Source organism: Syngnathoides biaculeatus, chromosome 11 (assembly GCF_019802595.1).
Source record: "Syngnathoides biaculeatus isolate LvHL_M chromosome 11, ASM1980259v1, whole genome shotgun sequence".
Lineage (NCBI taxonomy): Eukaryota > Metazoa > Chordata > Actinopteri > Syngnathiformes > Syngnathidae > Syngnathoides > Syngnathoides biaculeatus.
Genome location: NC_084650.1, coordinates 17,399,467 through 17,423,183, shown reverse-complemented (window position 1 = coordinate 17,423,183; position 23,717 = coordinate 17,399,467). Strand labels below are relative to the sequence as shown.

Genomic DNA, 23,717 nt, shown 5'->3' with positions numbered 1-23,717 from the left:
GTCTCGTATAAATGAATGAGACGTTCTCCGCTAGCATAACATTGCTACGTGTGAATGATTGAATGAAATCAGAAGCATGGCGTCTCTCTCAGTTAAGAATGTATTGTATTTAGAATCTATAATATATCGTTGATTTGAATGAAACCAGAAGCATAGAGTCTGTCTCAGTTCAGAATGCATTGTATTGTATTTGCCATTTTTACCCTTTGACTTACGTCAGCGCACGTGGCGTGACGTCACTTCAGGAGGCGTGGTTAAGTGCCCTGTACGGAGGGGTCAATTAAAACTGGTCATGTAAGCTTGACCTGTTTTTCAGTTCTGGGAACATGAAGGATTTTTAATTCGACTTGATGAGCCAAAAAAGGCTAAGTGAAAAGGAAAGACATAACACCGATTTCAGGACATGTTAACTTTTCCCAAAATACGCTGTGAAGCACTGTCACCATAACATAGCAAAAAACTAAGCATTTTTTGTCATAAAACATTCAATTTTAAGTCAGATATATTTTTGTAAATAAGGACTCACGATGGGAAAATACATGGTAAACGCATTGTTCGTTTGTTGTCTCTGCGACGTCCTATTCAGACAGAAAACTTAAACTTGTTTCCTCGCATTTGAAAATCAAATTCAATTTGCAAAGTTCTGTTTTATGAAATTCATCAAAAAATTTCACAGAAAATGCATTTTCTTGCTTATCCACTGATGAAGTTGGGGAAAATATTTACATCGCTTAATCGCATAAAAACATCGGCCTATTAAGGTGAAGCAGAGAGCGAATGGTGAACAACAACAACCGTAAACAAAAATCAGAAAACAAAAAAAAAATCTTTACAAACAAACTAAGAGTTTCAAAGTAAATCTTTCTAACTTACCTGTGGAATCTTTTCTCACAGTCACGAAACTGGCAGCACAGGTCGGTATGGTTGTTTTGGGAGTATCAAGATGGCGGATATCTGCTTTCGGCGACTTCAGTTTTGGTGGCCAAGTGGAGACGACAACCCTGCCTGTTGCCATGGTGAAGTTGTCTTGGCGAACGCTCACTGCATATCTCCTTTGTAGTACCAAGTCACTGTGAAAGTTGAACCGCAGGACGAGCAATACCATCTTTTGATGAAATTTCAACCTCGGGAAAAACATACAAACAAACAATAAAAGGTTGCTTGAAACAAACAGTGAAAACTAATAGCCAACCTAACCTTTCCCCTGAAAATACTTCATCACCACCAGTCTTGCCAGTTAACACATTAAATATAGATTTGACTTTGACAGCCGTCAATGGCAGTGAACGTGTTAATGTGTTGGGGCGCAAACGTACAATCTATTCCATTCCCTTTTCCAAACCACTCTTTAGTTTAAAGGGCCACATTCATGAAATGCATGATTTTTAGTATGTTATTAATGAAAAACGGCAGCCGGTATGGTCCCATGCCTTTTTTTCCACCATAAAACATGATTTTGACGTGCAGTATGTGGCTTTTTGTAACTTCCACCATGAAAATCCTCTCGAGGGATTCGTTTTCGAGAAGAAGCAGGAAGTGACGTACGGGGCAGGACCGCCCTCAAGTGGACTCGTTTGTTTCTATTAGTTTTACCTGAGGGAAGGTAGCTCGTTGTTCCTTCGTGTTAGCCAAAATGCCGGCTCGTTGCATTGCTTAATATTTCTCAAACACTCGGGAGGATGGATTTACTCTTCATACTTATCCAAAAGACCCGCTTCGTCGTGAAAAATGGATTGCACGGGTGCAGAGGACAAGAGCTTGGTGGGTTCCAAATGACAGGTAGGTGTGTATAGAGCTACTAAGAAGACATAATAGTGGGGCTGGGGGGGGGGGGCTTGATCTGTAAGTCAGGGGTGCTAAATGTGTCGATGTGCGCATCGGAAGGCTTCCATGTGGCAGCCGCTGAAGGACGGCCTCCGCGGCCTTGTCGGCTCGTCTCCGCTGTACAAGTGAATCGGACGGGGAGGCGGTTTGACCGTGATCCGCATATCATCTAAATATGGTTCGAAACGATAGGGTAATATAACTGGTAACTTCACTCAGTTGTGAGATGTTCTCTTCTTCGAAAAGAGCTTCCGTGTCTGAAGGGGCGTGTCCCATAGTAGGGGCCATCGCTGTTTTCAATGGCCAATGTCTGGGGTGATGTCAGGGGCAGAAGTTGCAGCAAATATGGCGACCACTTTGATGTCGAATGACACTTCCGCAACTTTGTGCATGGACGACGCGCTCTCCGCTCATATTTATTTTTCCGTACAGACATTGAAGTGAATAATGCTATATGTATTTTTCATTACGATAGGGATGACACATGACCTTTAAAAGTGAACTTCAACTGAAAGCGGGAATAAGCACCTAAATTGTTCACTATCTGCCGAACTGCTGCTCAGTTGAAATACGTTCATTGACGGCACCGCCGCACGTGCAATTTTGTCACGTTCAACTGAAGTAATTTAATTGCACTCAAGCAACCGTGCGGCGCATTTTTCTAGTCTGGACGATCGGGCTTCAACAAAAGACATCTGGAAGTCATCTGCTGAGAAACCTCCAAATTTAAATCAAAAGCTCTTTGCACATTTATTCCGTCTAACTTCATCCATTTCCGAATGAATCCTTCACTTGTGTGTTTCATGCCAAAAAGACAAAAGTGCGACTGAACGCGTGTGCGTGCACCTCGAGCCAACAAAGGTCCGTGTTGTGCGCCAGCCTGACTTGCGCTTGCGTTCTTCGGAGGCCAGGTCGGACATTCCTGCGCTCCCCGTCTCCGTGACTGGGAGCCCTTGTTTGGCCAGCCAGCGCCCCGCCGACCCCTCGTGAGCGTCCCGGTGGCGCGTCCCAAATTCCTCGGGTTGCCGCAGGCCCGAATTACCTTAGGGAGAGCTGGAGGGGAGTGGGGGGGGGGTCAAGGTCAGCGAAGGTGATGATCCTCTTGACTTCTGTGGATGTCGCCTATCTGCCTGGGAAATTTCTGTTTAAGTACACAACAAAATTGATTTTTAACATCAATCACTTCTCAATCCTTATTATTGGGAGGGGGGGGGGAGCATTGAGATAATATTCTACCCCCACGGCGAGTTTCACCACCCTTGACCTGGGAGGTCAGGTGGGCAAACGGTTGGACTGCAGGGAAACATCTTCAGCTTGGTGGTGAAGTGCTGCCGCCATGAGTGAAAATACAACAGTCGCCTTGAGTGTCTTTCTGTGTGCTTGCTGCCTTCACCTGAAGTTTGCAGATAAGGAGGCGAGGTGAGGGACAGGACAGGACTGCCCCACCCTTCAAAACCTGGACCGACATCAGAGACCTGTTTCTGAAGACCTTTTCAATAAAAGTTTATTTTCCCAAATTAGCCTCTTACCTGCTTAATTTATCGCATGGAATACACCAAACACGGATGAGCAGTGCTAACCTGGAGGCAGGAATTTAATAAAACACAATCTTAAATCAATTGACAGAAAAGTAACAGCCAGGATTAAAAAAAAAAAAAAGTCACTGTCTTTCCAAAATAAAGGCGTTATACTGTATTATGATATTCAAATTTAACAAGAGGAAGTCATTATTTAATAAGTGAATTTAAAAAATACAACTTTATACTCCTAATATTACACCTTTTTTCTGCAAAAGACACCAACATTATTATCTTAAAAATATATTTAAAAAAAAAAAAAAGGGCGAAGGAAGGTCTTTTGTCCTTCCGCCCTATTTTGCAACAACTCCACTGGCGCTAGGACCCAGGGCGGGCTTTGACGGGAGGCCCTCCTGAAGCTTCCTTGTTGCACGTTCCCGCGGATACTGCGCACTCGTGTGCACGCGCTCGCAGGAGCGTCATTTTCGAGCCTCGTCGTGGCGCAGCAGGAGCGCAAAAGGACGGGCGGACGGTGGAAGTCATTCAACGCCGCAGCGGCTGCCTTCCTGCCGGGGATGTTGCAGGAGCGCCCGGGGAGAGATCACATCACCTGGGAATAAAATAATAATCATAATAACAATAAAGAAAGAAGTCCCGTCATGGATTCCAACACGGACGGCACTGCGTCATAAAGGTGATATACATTTAATTACATGGATTTTAAAAAAAAAAAAAATATTATTAGCTTTGGTGCGTTCACCAGACAATAATAAATTGGAACTTTTTAAAGTTTTCCTTAAAACTAAAACTTTTATTAACTCAATAGATGATTCATAATAGCATTCGCCACACATGTACATTTTGTAGTAATACAGAAGCAACCAACCAAGTAAAGGATTCAATTATTTTTGTAGTATTTTTTTCCCAAGGATTTTTCCATATTTGTCAATTTCTCTATATGCAGTATGTACAAAAAAAAAAAATCTAAATGTTGTTTCTTGCTCTATGTTCATGTTACCCAAATATGGAAGTATATAAAATAGGATAAAAAAATATTTTGAGCACCACAGGAAATTTGGGTGTTACAGGTATTTTATATATACATAGACAATTTTGCATATAAGTTATGAAAAAGAAATGAGCTACAGTATGTACACAGTGCAATAGTTGAGTACTGCGTATAGGATTTCGATGTGGTGCGGTGGCAGTACAGTATATTAGCAGCAGATGTGTATGAAAAAAAAAAAAAAAAAACAGCTCATATTTGCGCGGTATGCATGGATGTGAATGGAATAATCGCAAACTTATTTTTTTTCTTTTCCCCCCAACAAAAGGAGGAATTTAGTGCTTTTGTGTAGTGTTTGCACATGCTTGATTTGGACCGGCTCAGGTGCTTGTTCTACCCTCGCAGCTGTAGGATTCGATTGCAAGGCCTTCTTTGTGTTTTATTCGGTTCTAGGTATTGGTGTGCACGCCACACCCTTGTACTTGGCGGGGTATAACGTTCTTCTCCCCTCTTCTTTTTCTTTTTGCCACCTTGTCTCAACCTGTCTGCGATCACTTTTTTTTTTTTTATGACACACCTTGGACTCTTCATAGCACGAACGCCTCAGGCCGCTTCCACGTTAGCGATCCCACCCTCCAAGTCTACACGACGGAGCGCTTCCGCAGTCCCCGGCTTGAGAAGCGCGATCATGACGACGAGAACCCCCGGAGGCATTCTTTTGTCTTCTTTTTAAGGAAACAAATTTGGTTTTAAGGTGGACTTGACTTGCCCTTTGGTTCTTTGGAATGTGCCCGTCTGACGTAAAACGTCCACAAAGGTGATTATTTGCCTTGAAGTCCTGTTTCGCGAAGCTGATCCATAGCACAGGAACAAGTGGTTCTTTGTTGAGACGGCTTTTGGAACCTGCATGCCTGATTGGACTTCACACTTTGGCTGCAGCGGAAGTCTCAGGTTCGCTGAGGTCACGTATCTAAGCTTTACACCGCAGGTGTCAAACTCGAGGCCCGGGGGGCCAGATGTGGTGATTTTATGTGGCCCTTGAAGCCCAAGCTAGTGTCAACTTTCACGATTTTTATAAAAATCTGTACCAAATTGTCAAGTCATTATCCAAGCCGCTTATCCTCAAGGGTAGCAGGGAAGCTGGAGCCTATCCCAGCTAGCTTCGGGCGAAAGCAAAAGCAAAGCAAATTGATTTGTGCTCAGCAACCTTTGTGAGGCTGAGGGCTACTTCGTGAGCACCGATCCTATGAAAGGCTATGTGGCCTGTTTGCGGCAAATTTCAGACTCAGTTCATTACACGTACATAAAATATTTTTGTTTTAATTTATTGTAGTCAATGACATTACAGGTATTTTATAATTTTGATTCATGTAAGGAAGTCAGATTCAGGATTTAAAGCACAAATAATAGTAACAATTTTGTGCCCATGGTATTTTTAGAACATTACCTCACGGGCGGCTTATATGGTCCTCGCGGGCTACCATTTGCCCGCGGGCACCGCGATGGTGACCCCTGGTATAGCGCATTTCATACACGAGGTAACTCAACGTGCTTTACATGATTAAAGATATTTGAAAACAAAGATATGAAATGTTTAAAATGGGATAAAAACAAAAATAAGATATTTTTAAAAAAAGGGCGGCACAGTGGGATCACCTGGTAAAGCGTAGGCCTCACAGTTCTGGGTTCAATCCCGGACCTGCCTGCGTGGGTTTCCTCCGGGCACTCCGGTTTCCTCCCACATCCCAAAAACATGCAACATTAATTGGACAATCTAAATTGCCCCAATGTGTGATTGGGAGTGCAACTGTTTGTCTCGATGTGCCCTGCGATTGGCTGGCAACCAGTTCAGGGTGTTTCCCCCACCTCCTGCCCGTTGATAGCTGGGATAGGCTCCAGCACTCCCCGCGGCCCTCGTGAGGATAAGCGGCAAATAAGATGGATATTTTCAATAAAAACAGTTAAAAGTAAGTAATACGATCAAAAAGTGGATATATTCTAAAAGCATGACTACACCCTGAACTGGTCGTCACAGGGCAGACATCGACACAATCACTGAGTGGGGAATCAATTCCATGCTGCCCGCACCAAAGGCAGGCGTGTGTAGCACTACACCAGTGAATTTTACGTTGCCATACTTCATAAATGATAAAGTTGAGATATTACAAGCATTTTTGTGTTACTAAACGTGATTAGTTGAACAACACATTACCCTTGAATTCTGATTCCAAGAGTAGTTCATCAATTGATGATGTAAATATGATGAGATGACCAAATATTTTTGTTTCACGGTCATAACGGCCCTCTGAGGGAAACCGGAACAACAATGTGGCCCGCGAGAAAAATCAATTTTACACCCCTGCTTTACGCGGTGTGAGCTGGGGACCTAGATAAGCGGACAGGTGCTGGTGATGGGTCACTAGTTAGGCAGGTAGTTGGGTAGAGTATGTAGGAAGGCCAGTAAGTACTAGGTAGGTAGTGAGAGTACATAATAGGAAGTGATGTAATTACTAGGTAAGTAAGTAGTACTTAAGTAAATAGAAAATTATGTAGGTAGGTGATAAAGTACTAGGTAGGCAGTTACAGTACATAATAGGAAGTGACGTAATTACTAGGTAAGTAAGTAGTAGTTAAGTAAATAGAAAATTATGTAGGTAGGTAAGTGATAAAGTACTAGGTAGGTAGTTACAGAACATAAAGTGATGTAATTACTAGGTAAGTAGTCGTTAAATAAATAGAAAAGTATGTAGGTCAATACTAGTTAGATAGGTGATAAAGTACTAAGTTGGTAGTTACAGTACATAATAGTAAGTAGTAATTAGGTAAATAGAAATTATGCATGTAGGTAAGTAAACATATAGGTCAAAATTAGGTAGCTAGGTGATATAGGTATATAAATACTAGGTAAATACTAAATAGTTAGTGTCGATTGGGCCATTGATGCATAGAAAGAACGGGGCAAGAACTGATACTAAGGTACTTTGTGTGTTGACAGTGTTGTTGGAGCAGCAGCACCATGTATGAGCGCAAGAGCTCCCCCTTACCAGCGCCTGTTCTCCTCCTGCCTTTCCTTTTCCTGTCATCCTGCCTGGAGTCTCCCCACCGCCCCCAGGTCCCCACCCTGGTCCCTCACCGGCCAACCCCTCTGGTGCGCTCCCGCTTCAGCGCCCACCCTCATCTGGCCCTGACGACGCACTGCAACTCCAGCTGCTTCCACAGAGGAGACGGCCGCCAGGACGCCGACAACTTGGCCTTCGAGACCCTCTACTGGGATGGCTCTCGCACGCTGACCACAGTGGACGTGGAGGGGGCCGGTCCCGTGAGGACGGGACCCCGACGTAGGCGTGTGAGGCGTCAGATCTACGGCGCCGACGGTCGCTTCAACATCCAGGGCAACAAGTTCTTGCTGGACTATCCGTTCTCTGCGGCCGTACACATCTCCACAGGTTGCACCGGCGTCCTGGTTTCTCGCTGGCACGTCCTGACCGCCGCTCATTGCCTCCACGACGGCAAAGATTACGTTAAGGGGGCGCGCAAGCTACGGGTGGGATTCCTCATCCCGCCGTCAGTCAATGCAACTGGAATTCAACCTTCGTCCGGGAAGAAACCGATGGTGCGCTGGGTGCGGGTGAGGCGTACCCGGGTACCCAAGGGATGGATCCAGGGCCCCCAGGAGCTCAGCATGGACTTCGACTACGCCCTTCTGGAGCTGCGCTGGCCCCACCGCCGGGCCTTCATGCGCCTGGCTGTCGCGCCTTCCCTGGAGGGGTTGGCGGGCCGACGGATCCACTTCTCGGGTTTTGACAGCGACCGACCCGGAGAGCTGGTCTACCGCTTCTGCCCTGTAGAAGAAGAGTCCAGCGACCTGATCTACCAGCACTGCGACGCCCGGCCCGGGGCCAGCGGGTCGGGGGTGTACGGCCGCGTGTGGGACAACTCCTTGGAACGCTGGGAGAGGAAAGTCATCGGGATCTTTTCGGGACACCAGTGGCTGGAGGTGGACGGCGAGAACCGCGACTACAACGTGGCCGTCCGCATCACTCCGCTCAAGTTTGCGCAGATTTGCTACTGGCTGCACGGAAATCGTGTGGACTGTTCGGAGGACTGAGGCCTTCGACTGGAAGGAAGCCTTTTCTCATGAATTAACACTCGTAGGTAGCCAACACCACCAGAGGGAAACATATTCCCATTTTTTGCCCACACACGACGATAAGAAATCAGCATGTTTGTGCCAATTACTCTTCTAGTGTATTGTCGGAAAATCACTCAGTGCACCATGAGTAACAAGTCACTTTGGAGAATCTTTTACAGACCCCAAACAATCATGCGATTGCCGACTCCGATCAGATAAAGACTCAAATTTGATGCGATTATCACCCCGGTTAATTGGCCATCGTTCGATTTCACCAAACAAGAGACTGACTTAACATTTCTGATCAAAATCACTCTTCACGTACCCCACAGCACTTAATATTGGCTCAGGATTATCTTTCGGAGACATCCAGCTATCCAGCCTTTGGTTAACTTGGCACGATTTTTGGTACACTTAATTGCCAATCACACACTTTACATCGTAAACATTTTCGGTTGTTGACCATGACTGCTTCTGAGGAGGGGGGACTGATCACCTACCTGTAATCATTTGACATGAATTTTGAACATTTACAGACATTGATTAGGCTGGGAAAATGATCAATTTACCGATTTTCAGTTTTTGTAACCACCCACCCCCCAGTTAACCACCACATCTTTGAATTTTTCAACTGTGTGGTATCAGTTCACTTTTTCTTGTGCTTCTATAGCCATTTGCATCGCTTCCGCAGGAAGCAGCTGAAAGTTGTATTCATAAATCTACTACATCTTTAAGGATCAGCAGTACAGTAATGTATGGGGGGGGTTGAATCTAAACAGAATAGAGTTTGACAATATTAATTTAATTTTTTTGTACAAATGCCTGATATATTTTAATAAAGAGATTTATATGACAGCACTGGAATCGACCGGGTTTGTTTGAATTCAGTGGTGGTGCTGTGGCGCCCTCGTGTGGTAATGACCTGGACTGCAACTTATAAACTGAATTGAAAAAACTGGAAGTGATTGCAATGGATTTCAAGAGGGACAGATGACCTTCTTCCCCTCATGTGCAGCTAACAGTACATTTGAGTCCATCTTTAAGAGAAGCTCACCTTGACCACGAACAATTCCTGTTTGCTCATGTAAGCAGTCATCTTCACTTCCTCCAAAAGTTGCCACGTGCCAGACTGGGCGTGTCTTCAAGAGCTTCTACAGATGTGTGGCTCTCCACATCCTCAGCACAAGCTTCACAATGTGACAGCTGCAGAGAAAAAAAACACTACAAAGGACAGTAAACGCTGCTGAAAATATTGCTGGGCAGCATCAGCAACATAAATTTCACCAACAGGTGCAGAAAGGGCTCTCCAGATTATCAGCCTTTACCAATTCTGCATTGTTTTCTTCCATCTGCACCTATCAGGCAGGAGGCTATGGCACCTCTGATGCAGGACCACCAGGCTGAAGAACATCTTATTTTAGATAATTTAAAACTATTCAACAAACTGCCATATAGTCCTGACATAAGTGCCCACCCCCATCCAAATATGTGCAACTCTATATTTGTACCAGAGTATGGTATAATTATATTCTCGTTCCATCCAACCATTGCTGCACCTTTGAACACATTCAAACCTCATATTTTTTCCCCAAATTTACTTACTGGGGTCATCTGGGAAACATTTCATATTTCTTGGGATGGCAACTAACATCTTTGAATCCTAGTGTAAGCATATAAAAGGAAATTGTAATTTATTTCACATTTATTGGCGTTAAATCTTATTTTCCATCATGTCGCCCAGCCATATCATAGACCAAGTTATTCTTGAATAGAATTCTAAACATTTTCTGTTCCCATTGGAAACTGAGAGGAGGCATTTTTGAGGAACATTAAATAAACAGTAGTTCATTGCTTTCTTTTTTTTTTTTTTTAATTAGAGATAGGAGACGATACAAAACATCCACCATTCAGTATTCAGTCTTAACTATGACTGGTGTTTCATTTACACATCACTCTCCAAGACCTTCACAACGCCAACATATTGTTTTTTCTTTCCCAATGAGGAGATCCGGTTTGACAAAAAATTAAAAAAAAAAAAAAAAAAAAAAAAAAAAAAGGAATGTGTGAATTCAAATGCCTTTGTCAGCAGAACAGGAAATTAAAAAAAAAAAAAAAAAAACTATAGGAACCACTTAAATTTTGGAATTTTGCATGTTCAAAACAGAATATATATATATATGTATATATTAAACCATGTTCCTCAAGAGAATGTTTGATACGTCTTGTGCAATCCAGAGTGAATTAGTTTACACTAAGCCTGATCTCAACTACAGTTACAAAACTTAAACTACAAGTTTGGCAAAAAAAAAAGTAGTTGAAATAAAAAGCGAGAATAGTTGGAAACCTAACATTTGTTGATGTGTGTCCCATTCAAAATATAACACTTCCCCATATCTTTAAAACATCACATCATCCTTCAATCGACTATCTTTGCATTTTCACCCCTTGTTGTTTTGTTTTTTATACTTTAACTGGAATGACAGTCTGAATTTTGGAATTATCACCTTTTGTTAACTGTCACTGGCAACCCCTCCCACAATACGCCACCCTCATAAGAGTCCCACAAACTGCTGGTTCTCATTTTTCCTTTTGCGTTTTTGTTATGTTTTGCCCTTCTCCAAAACACACTGGAACAAACAGCTAAACCCGACAGATGCGTCTGAAAGGCTTCCAATGAAGCCAGAAAGAGGGGAAAGGGTTTTGGTGAGGGGTGGGGGCGGAGGGGCAGGGTGCAGGGCAATATTTATTTATATTGGGCATCCCTCCAGGCTGACTACTGAACCACCGCCCAGTTTTTCCGCCAAGGTGTGCCGATCTTTCAGGTCTTCCAAACCGTTCACCTGCCACTCGTGCTTGATACCTGATGGGAGGCAAAAATAATAATAATTAAGCTGTGACATGTGCAACCAATCTACTGACCGGCGGTGACAACTAATAAGGAGTGTTTTTTTGTGTGTAGTTAAATACTGCATAGACTGAACTGAGAAATTTGTTTCTAAATGAATAATAAATGTTTGCGCGGTAAAAGAAACGGGTAATAATCCTCTTGCAAAAGCCACAACAAAGCGACATGAAGGTACAGTGGAGGTCAGCGCAGGACGCAACTGCGTAATTCAGTTGGGTTACTGTGGTTTCCCATTTCTGACATCATAAGGGAATAGGGAACTTCATCTTCAAAGCGAAACTGGGGTTGCAAGTTCAAATGTGACCACAAGCTGTGGGCCAATCAGCAGTTGCTCTGCCTTTACTAAAGTTTGTGTTTTCTTGTGTCAGCCAAACACAAGCTGCGCTAGGCACATGCCAAGTGGTGATATGCTAGTTGCTCACATTTGAAAAATGTACAGGTGTGCTCGCAGATAAAGTTGCGGGTGCGATTAGGGATGGAATCCCTAGACCTTAAAATAATTTACTGGATTAATATAACATAACTGTAAATTAAAAATAAAATAAATTACTAAAATGGAAAAAGATTTCAAACTCAAAAATGATCATTTCCAATATCAACTGATACTTGTAGAACATGATAGAAAACGGTATTTAAAATTTTTCATCAATAAAAATTCTTGATCTGATAAACTTACTCTGAAGAAAAGTTAAATGCACAAACAGTCTATACCCGCAATGTTCTGAAAATTCTGAAAGTTTAGTTCAACAATCGGCGTTCGTGGCAATAAGCTCGCGATACATTGGAACAAACATTCCCTTTGGCGATCGTGATGTTTCGTTATAATCTAGTGTAATTTACGGCATTATCTGTCAATCCATTGATGAAATTATATCTTCCTAAAGCACAGAGGGAAAAAAGTTTTCAACTTCAAGATAACGCGGTACCGCGAGGAAAATGACCGTTCGCATTTAGATATATGGACACAGTAGTCTAATGTTAGAACTTAGATCAAGTCAAAGCAAATCAGAATCTCATACTTATTATAGTTTGATACTGAAACATTACCAGTGTTATATTCCAGAAATCTTTTCAGTGTAACTGAATTTCCTTTGGCGAGGCTCATGATGCTGATGACTTTCGACGCAAATGCGCTCGCAGTATGTGAAGCAGCTCTGAACATGCGCCTTTCGCCTAACATTGAACATGCTCAGAACGGTAACTTGCATTTCCTGTTTCTGGGTGAATACCGATTGTTTAGGAGCAGGCTTGTTTTGTCGACAATGTTTAGGAAATAAACACGTAAATTAATGTCAAGACTATAGAAAAAAAGCGACGTCTTTCAATATCTTTTTTTCTACTCGTAACAAATTTTACACACGTGATATTTCGTGCTCGATTGTGCAGATTTGCAAGCGCTGTAGCGCTCGTCAAATGTGAGTGACTGTGATATCCGCTCACTTGGTGGGTAGAACATAGACATCTGCATAACAACACAACACATGCCAATTACTCATACAACAGACTAATCGGAACACTTGGCATCTCTGAGTCTACAGTGGATTGGCACCAATGACTGGGCTGAACCACGAACAGCGAAACTGGGCATAATTGAAGCAGTTATTTAAAAAAAAAAAAAAAAAAGTGACGCCCACTCCTGCCCTGCACAATCTTTAATAAGCATTTTCCACCCAAAAAAAAAAAAAATATATATATATATATATATAAATGGTTGTTAGCAGTCAAATACTGACCTTCAAACTTTCTCTTGATGGCATCTTTTGAGCTGGCATAGATCATCTTGCTCTTGAGGGGGGCGCCATCAGGAGCCCTGCAAGAGGAAAATCATTTAAATGGCGCCATAACACAGAGTTACCTCAAGATTGAATACGCAAAAGTTGAAGCATTTGAAGGCGTCAGCGGTTTTGTGGGATAAAATTTGAAGGCAACATCCCGATTTTGGGTCACCCCCAGACATGAAAATTTACCCATCAGTGTTGCAATTAAGATATTGAAACAGGCTGACTGGGTGTCGCTGTATCAGAAAAACTTATATCAAATCACAGTGGATTTTCATACAAGTTAATATTTCTTTTGTAATGAAGCATGTAATTTCTCAGAAAAAGGGGAGGGGGGAAAAAAAAGCTCACAGGCGTGATACCACCTAAGCTTTTCAGAAATTAATTCAATCTTTTACACCATTCCAAAATGGTGCTTTGCACATACAGTAAATCCCTCGTACTTTGCAGTTAATTGGGACCGGAACTACCTATGAAAAGTGAAAAAGCGGGAAGCAGGGAATGTATGTCAGTAACAGAAAATTCAATATGTAAACAGTATTTATACATTGCATACTTGAGAGGTAGCTAAATCTTTAATCATAAAACCTTATAAATATATACAGATTAATTTATACAAATTACAAAACACTATAACTGTACAGTTCCCATTCATTGCTCAGAGACGCTCCTGCTGGAGGAGATGGCGATATAGCAGAGTTTTATGTGCGTCCATGTGGGTACCAGAGTATTTAAAAAATGTCAACAGTACAGTATACTTTGGATTCATGAGACATTAAATTAGAACAGTAGAAGTGTCTAGTTAAACAACATTTTCATTGCAGTATGGAATCAACATTCCTCACTTGGATAATCTTCTGCTGGAGGTGCTGGCGTTCTACAGTACATGGGTGAGGTTTTACCTTTGAGATGAGTTGTTTTTTGTACGTCGGTAGCAAAATGTTTAAAACATGTCAACAGTTCGTAATTATACTTTGTATATTTGAGACAAACATTTTCAAGATTACAAGTCTAGTTATATCTTTATTAAAACCTTGTACTACACTAACATTATTGCAGTATGTAGGATAATTAGCATCTTCACTCGAAGAATCTTCTGCTGAAGGTTCTGTTGGTGTAACTGAGGTTTTTAAGTTTGCGAAAAACATGGTGGTGGTGTTGTTTTTCCCTTCTCTTTCAAAATTCCCCAGTACAAGGACACCCCGTCAACACAATTACTAAACTCGACAGCTCATGCCATATGGTCGTCGATGTCTTGTGCAAATTCTTCCTCCATAAAACAACGAGCAGCATCGTTGTCGGCTGCGGAAGCACGTTTGAGGCCGTAACGATTTTGGAATTTTCTAACCAACCTTTGCTTGCCCAATAGCCTCATCTTTGGGGGTGGGGTGAGAGACTGCTGTCTTGCAGCTTGAGGTTCGTCAGTACATTCATCAATCTCTTCATCATTATCAGTGGGTTGTTTTTCTGCAATCTGTGATCCACAAAGCTAACGCAGTTTTCATTCAAACAATCTTATTTTGTGGTGTCACCCCACGTTTTGTTCCTTATTAAAAGTTATTGAAGGAGTTCTACTGATATGATGTAGCACACCATAGATTCATTCATGCCATAATGGCACGCCACAAAAACAACTTCTGCAGTTTTTGATCATATCCAAAAGTTTTACTTTTCACTGATCGTGGGGGTGGGGGGGGGAGTGAAGTGTGAAGTTGCAAGAGAACCCTGTATTCACATTTCCTGGATTCACTCAGTTTTCTGGAACTTGTCATTCGTCATTCAAAGGAAATTTGCTGTAGCGACTTGAGGACCACTGAATGGCGCTTTGTACTCATTATGTGGGTTCAAGAGGAGAATACCCAGAGATTGAATTGAGGTTACAAAGAGAACCAATATGGCATCCTATGCAAGTATTTTATTATTTATTTACTTAAAAATCATCTGTAATGTCTGAATATCTGGATCTGATCAATGATGACATTATAACTGACAATCTCCTTTACTCCAGGAGTGTTGGGTGCTGCAGACGTGCATGTTTTGAATCAAAAACCTTGTTAATTTTAAGGATTGTCACATCTTCCAATGTAATATATACATACGGAATGGCCAAAAAATGTGGTTCTTGTCAGTGAAGAAGCATGTTGGAGTGCTTTGTGGTGTCTGAGACAAATCCATGCGCAATATGTGCAACAATGCACTACTTTATGTGGGCGTAATAACAAAGCTTGACCCAATATTTAAGATCATCCACTGCCACCATGGGGGCCTTCGGTTCAAGACCCCGTCTGGACCATCCCCAGGACTCATGACAATGGTGTCCTTGAGCAAGACACTGACAACCTGAATAGCTCCCTGGGTGCTTCAGCGGCTACCTGCTCCATGTGTGGTACACTAACATGTGTGTGTGTGTGTGTTCACTGTGATGGGTAAAATGGAGAGAACAAATTTTGTATGCATGCATGCTCATGACGATAAAGATGATCACAACACAACCAATGTTGTGATCATCTTTATCGTACTATGATTAAATGAGTTGTGGAGCTAGTTATTTCAACAAAAGTAGCGCTTTGCCACCATCCTGACAATAAGGAACTATGTTGAAGTGAGTTGAGAACCTTCATTTAGACAAATGTAGTGATTTGTGGAGGAGGAAGGTATATATTTTAGCTGTGCAAAAAAAAAAAAAAAACCTTGCAAGTTGTACATAAAATCTGTGGAAAGAAAAAAAAAAAAATCCTCCAAAATGTGAATTTCAAAAAAGATTGCTGTAAATATGAATTTTGCACTTGCCTTTCACCTTGGCAAGTGCCTCTATCGTTTGCCACAAGTCATTTTTACTTTTTTTGGTCTGTAACTCTCCAAAAGGACTGCTTGCTAAGATGTGTTCAGTGCAAGCTTTCCCACAATTGGACGTGGTTCAAGTAGCATACGTGCCTTTAACACTTGTGTGTTCATCGCCATCATAGATATGAGGTACGGAGATACGACACTTCACTTTGACCCACAGGCCTACGGCAACCCCAAGCTAGCAGGGGCAAAGTGTTTGCACATTCAAAGCTTGTTGAATGCACAAAAACCAAAATAAGGATGCCTGCACATTGTGCTCCATACAGTTCCACCCATGCACAATCACAAGGGAACTAGGAAACCTTTCATATACAAGAATAGTTTAGAGGCCATTTTTTTTTCATTTTCTGTTATTACTAATCGTAAACTTAAAAAAATAAAATCAGTTCAGAAATGAACAACTTCATCTGTCTATAATAGAAGCATCACTCCTGCCAACATGGCTGCCACGTAGGCTTAGCTGGGCTGCTACAGCACACTGGCGTAGTTAGTAAGGTTTCTATTCACTTCATGTCTGTGTACAGCTCTGAAATCCCACTCACTCACTGAAACTCTGGAGTTGGATCGAACCCAGGTTAGGAAAAAATGCACTAGACAAATGTAATGCTTTGCTGCAATGTTGGCACTAAAACTATGCTGAAGTGAGTTGAAAAAGATTCAAAACTCTCAAATGTGGGGGACCACTAAGGAAATAATCCAAGAAAACCCCTGGTTGTCAGCAACCCGAAAGCCCTCACCAAAAGATGAAGACCAGGTCCTCCTTCTTGGTCTCTTTGGTCTCGTAGGTGGCATCGTAGAGGGCGTAACGGCAGTCGTCGGGGGGCAGCATCTTAACAAAGTGCTGGTATGGGTCCTGCACAGTGGTCCCCAGGTCGCCCAGCAGGATCTCCTTGCCGTCGTCTAGCACGATGTTCTTCAGGTCCTTGCTCATGCAGAAGAGGATGGCCTTCTTCCTCCTCCGCTTCTCCTCCTCATTGGCTTGGGCCTTGCGCACCTTCATGTCATTGAAGACAGCGATCACTTCATCCGTGACTTTCACACCAGAGGCCTGGATGGAGGGTGAAACACGCAACATTATCATGGGGCCTTTCAAACAACCTCACACTCAAATACCGTAATTTACACCCTATAAGCCGCAACTTTTTTCCACGTTTTCAATCCTGAGGTTTATGAGCTGATGCGGCTAATTTGTGTATTTTTTCACGGCCCCAAGGGCGCACTCGAGCAGAAAAGGTAGAAGTGAGACCGGTGGAATATATGTGCTGAGGAAGTGACTTTTACCAGCCCTGTTAGCGCTGCGATAGTGTGTTACTGCTGTGTCTCAGTGATTTTTACCAGTACGTTTTTTTTTTTTTAACAGGCTCTGTTAGCACAGCGGTGCTAGTGTTAGCGTGATGGTGCTAGCATTAAACTCTGTGTACCGTCTTTCTTTGTAAATATCTCGTGTTTCAATGTCTGTTTCAATGTGGGTACTTGCGGCTTTTACACGGCTGCGGCCCATGTGTGTACCAAATGGTATTTCCTTTACAAATGTATTGGGTGAGGCTTATAACCAGATGCGCTCTGTAGGCCGGGAATTACGGTACCAACCAAGTCCCATGTTAATAGAACAGAGGAAGAAAGTCTCTCTTGTTCAGCAGATAAAGCATTAAGTGATAACCTTGAATTTTGTAAATTACTGATTTTTTCTTCTTTATTCCATTGATTCTCAGGTAAAGTTTGTAACTGACAATTTCCCAGAACTCTGCAATCCAACTCAACCTTTTTTTTTCCCCCCGCAATTTGGAATGCTTCCCCATTATAAGCAAGGGTTTTTAAGTGCAAAAAATGTTTTGGAAATTAAACAACTTGAAAGTCAACCGGAGTCAAGGAAGAGATTACATTCAAATGGAAGTTCTGTAGTACTTATGATGGCAAAAGTACCGACAAGGAAAATGACGTCCATTTGTTTCCTTGAAAGCACACAATCGCCACAGTGTTCCAGGGCCCACAAGGCTGTGGAAGGGTCTAAGGACTGCAGTGAGAGCATGTGACTTTCCCTATTGAGGTGTGGCTGTGACCGACTGTTGGCTGTGGGACAGGATGGCTGGTACAAAATGACTACAGCATGGATGTCGCAACTATTTCCACCGAGGCTGACATACGGGAAAAAAAATTAGAGTCCACATCACCTCTCTTTAATAAACATAACCATCTGAATCTAGAGTAGGCAACCATTTTGTAAATTTAGCACAACTGCCTAAATAGTTTTGAACTTACGCTCACAGTTCAGCCTGCAAGTAATGTTTACTTTCATGATTGCTTAATCTATCGATTCATTTTTTTGATGACTTGGGTTGGAAAAAAACTTTAGGTTAAGATTTTAGAAATGTCTTTGATGAAACTCAGTATGGTTTATTATACCCCCCAAAAAAATAAAATAAAAATAAAAAATAAAAAAAATGCACCTGACCTCAACCCCTTGCCTGGATGTTGTCCTGATCACAGTTTATACTACCAACTGTTACTCAACCATCCTGACATCATGTTCCATTACTAATATGCTTTATGAGCAACAGTGGCAAGAAGGCTTCCAAGACTACTTTTCGATGCAGTTTAATAGGCAAAAACCAATCTGCACACTTACTTTTGATGCTGCCAGCCTCACACAGTTGGGAGATCCTACCGATCCATTTTTAACTAACCAAACTTGCCCAAATGAAAGGGAATGTTTGAATCTGTCAACAAACTAGAAAAGTATGGCCAATACATAAAAAAACCTTGCTTTGGGATTCTGTTCAAAATTCATACATTACCACTGTGAAAGGGTCAAGAAAACTGGAAGGGAGGGGGTAAAAAAAAAAAAATCTCTAAAGTTTGAGAATTTTATTGTTAAAATCTTGGAATATCTTGGAATTTAGATATCCATAATTAAGATGCGAAGGAGCTGGAGTTTGTCTTTAGAAAGGTTTGAAATGGTCAAGATATGTCATGGTGAAGTAATACCTACAGTACAGTAGCATCTTCAATCCTGAATTTTACTATGAAAATGCCAAATATGAATAGTTGCTCAAAATGTGCTTGCCTTAATGAGATGAACAATCTGAAGGTGGAATGGTAAAGATTAAGTTTCTTGAATTTCATATGGAAGGGGGAATGTGGAAAACTGCTATGGGTTGAAAATTTTTTTTTTAGAACATGGACAGAAACTCCTCACTTCCTGAATGTATTATTTCATTACTTCTTTAATTGGTTGAGTTATGTGAAAGGACAAGTGTGGACAAAAAGTAACGGGATAAAAAACATGAAGGTGAAGAGCATTCACTTAATGACACCTCCAAATTTGTATGACCATGCGGGCAAGGTCAGGAAGGAGGCTTTGCTAAGATAAGCTAAGGCTGGCCACGCAAGTTTCAAGTGGCCCACAATGACTCCTCTGTCAAACCTACTGACAGGTCACATATGCTCGACTCACGCCAGCGCATCTGCTGACTTTGCTTAAGCCAATTCATCGCAGGGAAAACGCAGTCTCATGAGGACGACACCACAAAACAAGTGTGCACATGTGCGTCAAAGTGGGGGGCAGGGAGGAGATGTTAGACAGAACAAAGGAAATAAGGCAGGAAAGGAATCAAAAGTGGAACAGCACAACCACAACACGGTACGTTTGCTAAAGGGTGGAATAGGAAGTGTGAATTATCAGCTATTGTTAGACTAATTATTAACCAGGAAAAAACTGTTCCAAACATAAAATGATAATCATTGGGCATTTGTTGGCAGATTAGTTATCAAAGTAACTTCATTTATGTTATACTAAGAAATACCCTTACATTAAAAAACAGACATTTGGACATATCTTTTTCTAGCACATTTTCACAGCAAGCAGAATATTCAAGCGCTTTGAACTATCCATCCATCTGCCCATTTTCTCAGCCGCTTATCCTCACAAGGGTAACAGGGAGTGGTGGAGCTTATCCCAGCTGTTAAAGGGCAGGAAGTGGGGTACACCCTGAACTGGTTGCCAGCCAATAGCAGGGCACATCGCGACAAAACAGCCGCACTCACAATCACACCTAGGGGCAATTTAGAGTGTTTAATTAATGTTTTGGGATGTGGGAGAAAACCGGAGTGCCTGGAGAAAATCCACTCAGGCATGGGGTGAACACGCAAACTCCACACAGGTGGGTCTGGGCTTAGGCCAGCATTTTACCATCTGAGACACCGTGCCGCCCGGGCTTTGAACTAATAAGTTGAGTTTCTTTGTGATCAAGCTTGTAACTTGTATATTAAGTTTGCTAATTCAAACTGCTATTCCAGACCCCCCAAAGACAAAGAAAAAAAAAAAACATTGCACTATATTGTGAAATATAAATGGGGCCGCAAAAAAAAAAAATTTTTGCCATTTTTTTTTTCAAGTGTATGAGACAATTTGCATCCCTTCATTCAAAATATGAAAATTTTAAATTGACAGTTTATTTGCACAAATTGATGATTCCGTTATGGGTTTGGGCCGTAAATTGTCCAAAAAGGGGAAAAAAAAAATGTTGCTCACTGTTCCCCTAAGTGAAAGCATTTTTGCAAATATATAGTGTGATGAAAAACAAAAGCAATGAATCTGCTTTCATGGAGGACTAAAGAAATGACAGAACATTTACTTTTGAGAGGTTGGAATTCTGAGGATTTAGACAATTTTAATTTAAGCAAGCTTGATAAGCGTTCAAATTTTTGTCAATTAATTTAATATTCAATCATTTGTCAATTAATTGTGGCACTTTTACAAGATATGATCGCTCTCTAAAACCTCGCGAACTATGAAGTGCTCTCAAGTTCGGCACCACGGTATTTGCATCTCATTTTAGATGACAAAATGGCAAAATTTGAGTTATTTTCATGGCAAACCGAAAAGTACTTGCACGTCATTTGATTTTGGATTCCAGACACTTCTGTGCAACCCAACATGAATCTATAGTCTCATCTACTGGGTTATATCCTAGCCTCAATCAACTATCACCACAAAGCGACTGCAATAAATTCAAATCTTATCAATATCCTGGAGACCATTGGCAATGAGACCAAGGTCCAAGTGACAAATTCAGTTTTAAAGTCGTAAGACCTGATTGGCAGTTGACCGGAAAACGCCCTCAAATTACTCCACCGGCAACTTTGATTGGGCAACACTAAAATCCAATAAATTAATTCAAAAGGTTACATTTCATACACTGTACATATATGCTGTAATTTGTGTGTTAACTGAAGAATGCAAATGTGACAAAAACACTGCATAGTACTTGCTATCATATTTTATATTCTTGAACTTATTCTCAATTTAGTTTCTATCAAGAAAATGCCTTGAGAGCTATTTGAGTTATTATAGCTGACTAAATGTAACTAACCGTAACAGTCAAAAAATCAACAAGGTACTTGGTTTTCCAAGTCTGTCTGATAATTTATTTTCATGACTGTATACCACTGTCATTGTACTTCACGCTGTACACAATGAGATACTTTAGTCCTCCCAAAAGGGAAATTCAGTTATCGTTCAAAAATAACTACATGACAACCTGGGTGAGCATTTATTTGGTACTACAACTACATGTTACTTGTGAGGCAAAACTGTGCATTAGTTGACATTTGCATACAACTAGTGAAGCACAAGATGCATACTGGCAGTATTTTATGTCAGTACTTGTATGAGTAGCTGTAGTTGAGTCATTGAAAAATAGAATGGGTTAAAAATCACATTTTATTGAAGTAAAAAAAATTTATAGAAAATTCAGTTTCAGATAATATTGTTCTCATATAGGAGGCATTATTGCACTCACCGCTTCTTAAAATTAACCACCTGTGGACTTGCACGTTAGTATAAGGAAATGTTACTTTGTGCATTAAATCGTACGGGATTTGAATGCTGGTTGAATTGTTGGACAGTGCCATATGACTATTGACTATTACCGCAAGGTCTTTATGTCGCAATTGACTGTCCTGTTGCCGTCACGTATGTCGTACAAGAGCGGCTCCAAATACCAGAGACAAATTCCTTGTATGATTCTGACATACTCGGCGAATAAAGATGATTGTCGCTCACCCAGGCCACAGTAGACCATAAATGTAAAAATTGAGGATACGAGCTCTTTTTGGTATATTCGTCGATTTCCCCCAAAATTTTCAAAAATGATTTCAGGCAATTGTGCTTTCAGGCTACTGAATTGAACCTAACGCTCTTAGCTCAGCAGCCATCTTTTAAAAAAAGTAAACCTATGTGAAAGAAAATGAGCATTCGTCAAGATCAATGCACACATATATGTAAATTAATAAGAAAGGCTCACTGATACTATAGCGAGGGCAACGAGCATTAGTAAAACCGAACTGCATATTAAGAATATGAAACATATTCTAAAACCGGTCTGCCATACTTGCGAAATGGCGTGACGTGCACGCAGGGCGACGTACAGCCCCAAAATAAAATAAAAAAATAAATAAAAAAATAAAAAAAAAAAGGAAAGAAAAGGAAGATGTGCAATGAAGATCAGGACGCGAAGGCCTTTCAGCTTCCGTTCCTAAAAAACCCGGCTTATATAATATTTCATTATTCGCTTTAAAGTCAACTGCGACCTTGTGCACGACGTGGCAAAGAATACATTCGCATTGATGTTTATTTACTGATTAACTGGTGAAGATTTGTTAAAGCGCGGAAACTAGGATGCTCTTTGCACCAAATTCAGGGTGGGGCCATGAATGCAGCACATGTGACGGGTAGACGCTAGCTTCCCACACACACACACACACAAATAAAGCGACGGTCGATTTACGAGCATTTCTCTGCGTCGTACAACCGCTTTTTAAATCTAATTTCCGTCGGTCCTTAATATTACTTAGCTAACCTAAATTAGGAGGACGCCGGAGCGGCGTGTGGAGCCGGGTTAGCGTCAAACCAGACAAAGAAAGCCACTCAAAAAAACACACAAAAAAAAAAAAAAAATCTGAGCTCGCGCAGCCGTAATGGATGTCAGGGTGTTAGCTTAGCATGCTAACAATACCGTTAGCTTTCGCCCTGCACCTGCCAGCCCGACACGAAACATCGCAGAGCCCCGGAGGCGAAATAACAAAAAGAGGCAGCACAGTCATGGCAACCAGAGGTGTCTTTTTCATTTTTATTTAACACACAACGAAGTTGCTGAGGTGGGCTTTGGAACGGAGGAAAAATGGCTTTTATGTGGGGGCGAATTACGGAAATGGGCGAAATGGCGCCAGTCATGACAGGCCGTGGACCTTTTAAAAAGGCCCCCAAATCCCAACATTTCATTTCCACGCTTACCGCGATGAAATTTAGGACGAACAACGCGATTTATAAGCAGGTATTTGGGGAGGGTGGGAGGGAAAAAAAGCGTCGCAATCAAGCTAGCCAATGCTGCTCGCTGTGCTAAAACGACAGCTTTTATCTTTTTTTTTTTTTTGCTGTTTTTTTTTTAAATAACCCCTCATTTGATTGAACCCCCAAAAAATGATTGATTTTAGTCGTCAACCCAGTACGAAGAAACACGTGAAATGCTGAGGAAAGCGTCGTTAAACGTACCATTGTTGTAACTCTGAGTTGGTCAGCGTCCGGTCAGAAATTGAATGGAGCTCTGATGGGGATGATGATGATGATGATGAAGACTCGCTCGCTCTCGATACGCGGCGTGAACGCGCCGCCGGGCGCGAGCCTGACAGCCTGAGCGACGTGCACGAG

General features: G+C 41.7%; 2 protein-coding genes across 2 annotated transcripts; one reads left to right on the top strand and one right to left on the bottom strand.

The window, feature by feature from the left end:
* Nucleotides 1–3,896: 3,896 nt before the first annotated feature.
* On the top strand, nt 3,897–9,457 carry prss23 (serine protease 23). The gene is made up of 2 exons (XM_061834184.1): nt 3,897–4,035; nt 7,343–9,457. Exon 2 carries the CDS (start codon nt 7,364–7,366, stop codon nt 8,453–8,455), a length of 1,092 nt encoding a protein of 363 aa, XP_061690168.1. The 5' UTR covers nt 3,897–4,035; nt 7,343–7,363; the 3' UTR covers nt 8,456–9,457.
* Nucleotides 9,458–10,498: 1,041 nt separating this feature from the next.
* On the bottom strand, nt 10,499–23,717 carry cfl1 (cofilin 1). The gene is made up of 4 exons (XM_061834187.1): nt 23,562–23,717; nt 16,747–17,057; nt 13,118–13,194; nt 10,499–11,339 (listed from the first exon to the last, which is right to left on the bottom strand). Exons 1-4 carry the CDS (start codon nt 23,562–23,564, stop codon nt 11,227–11,229), a joined length of 504 nt encoding a protein of 167 aa, XP_061690171.1. The 5' UTR covers nt 23,565–23,717; the 3' UTR covers nt 10,499–11,226.

Excerpts from the sequence above, each read along its gene's own strand:
- prss23 (XM_061834184.1), top strand. The coding sequence starts at position 7,364 with ATGTATGAGCGCAAGAGCTCCCCCTTACCAGCGCCTGTTCTCCTCCTG.
- cfl1 (XM_061834187.1), bottom strand. Across the intron at positions 13,195-16,746 it reads GACCTGGTCTTCATCTTTTG|GGCTCCTGATGGCGCCCCCC; the intron begins GTGAGGGCTTTC and ends TTCCTCTTGCAG. Across the intron at positions 11,340-13,117 it reads CATCAAGAGAAAGTTTGAAG|GTATCAAGCACGAGTGGCAG; the intron begins GTCAGTATTTGA and ends GCCTCCCATCAG.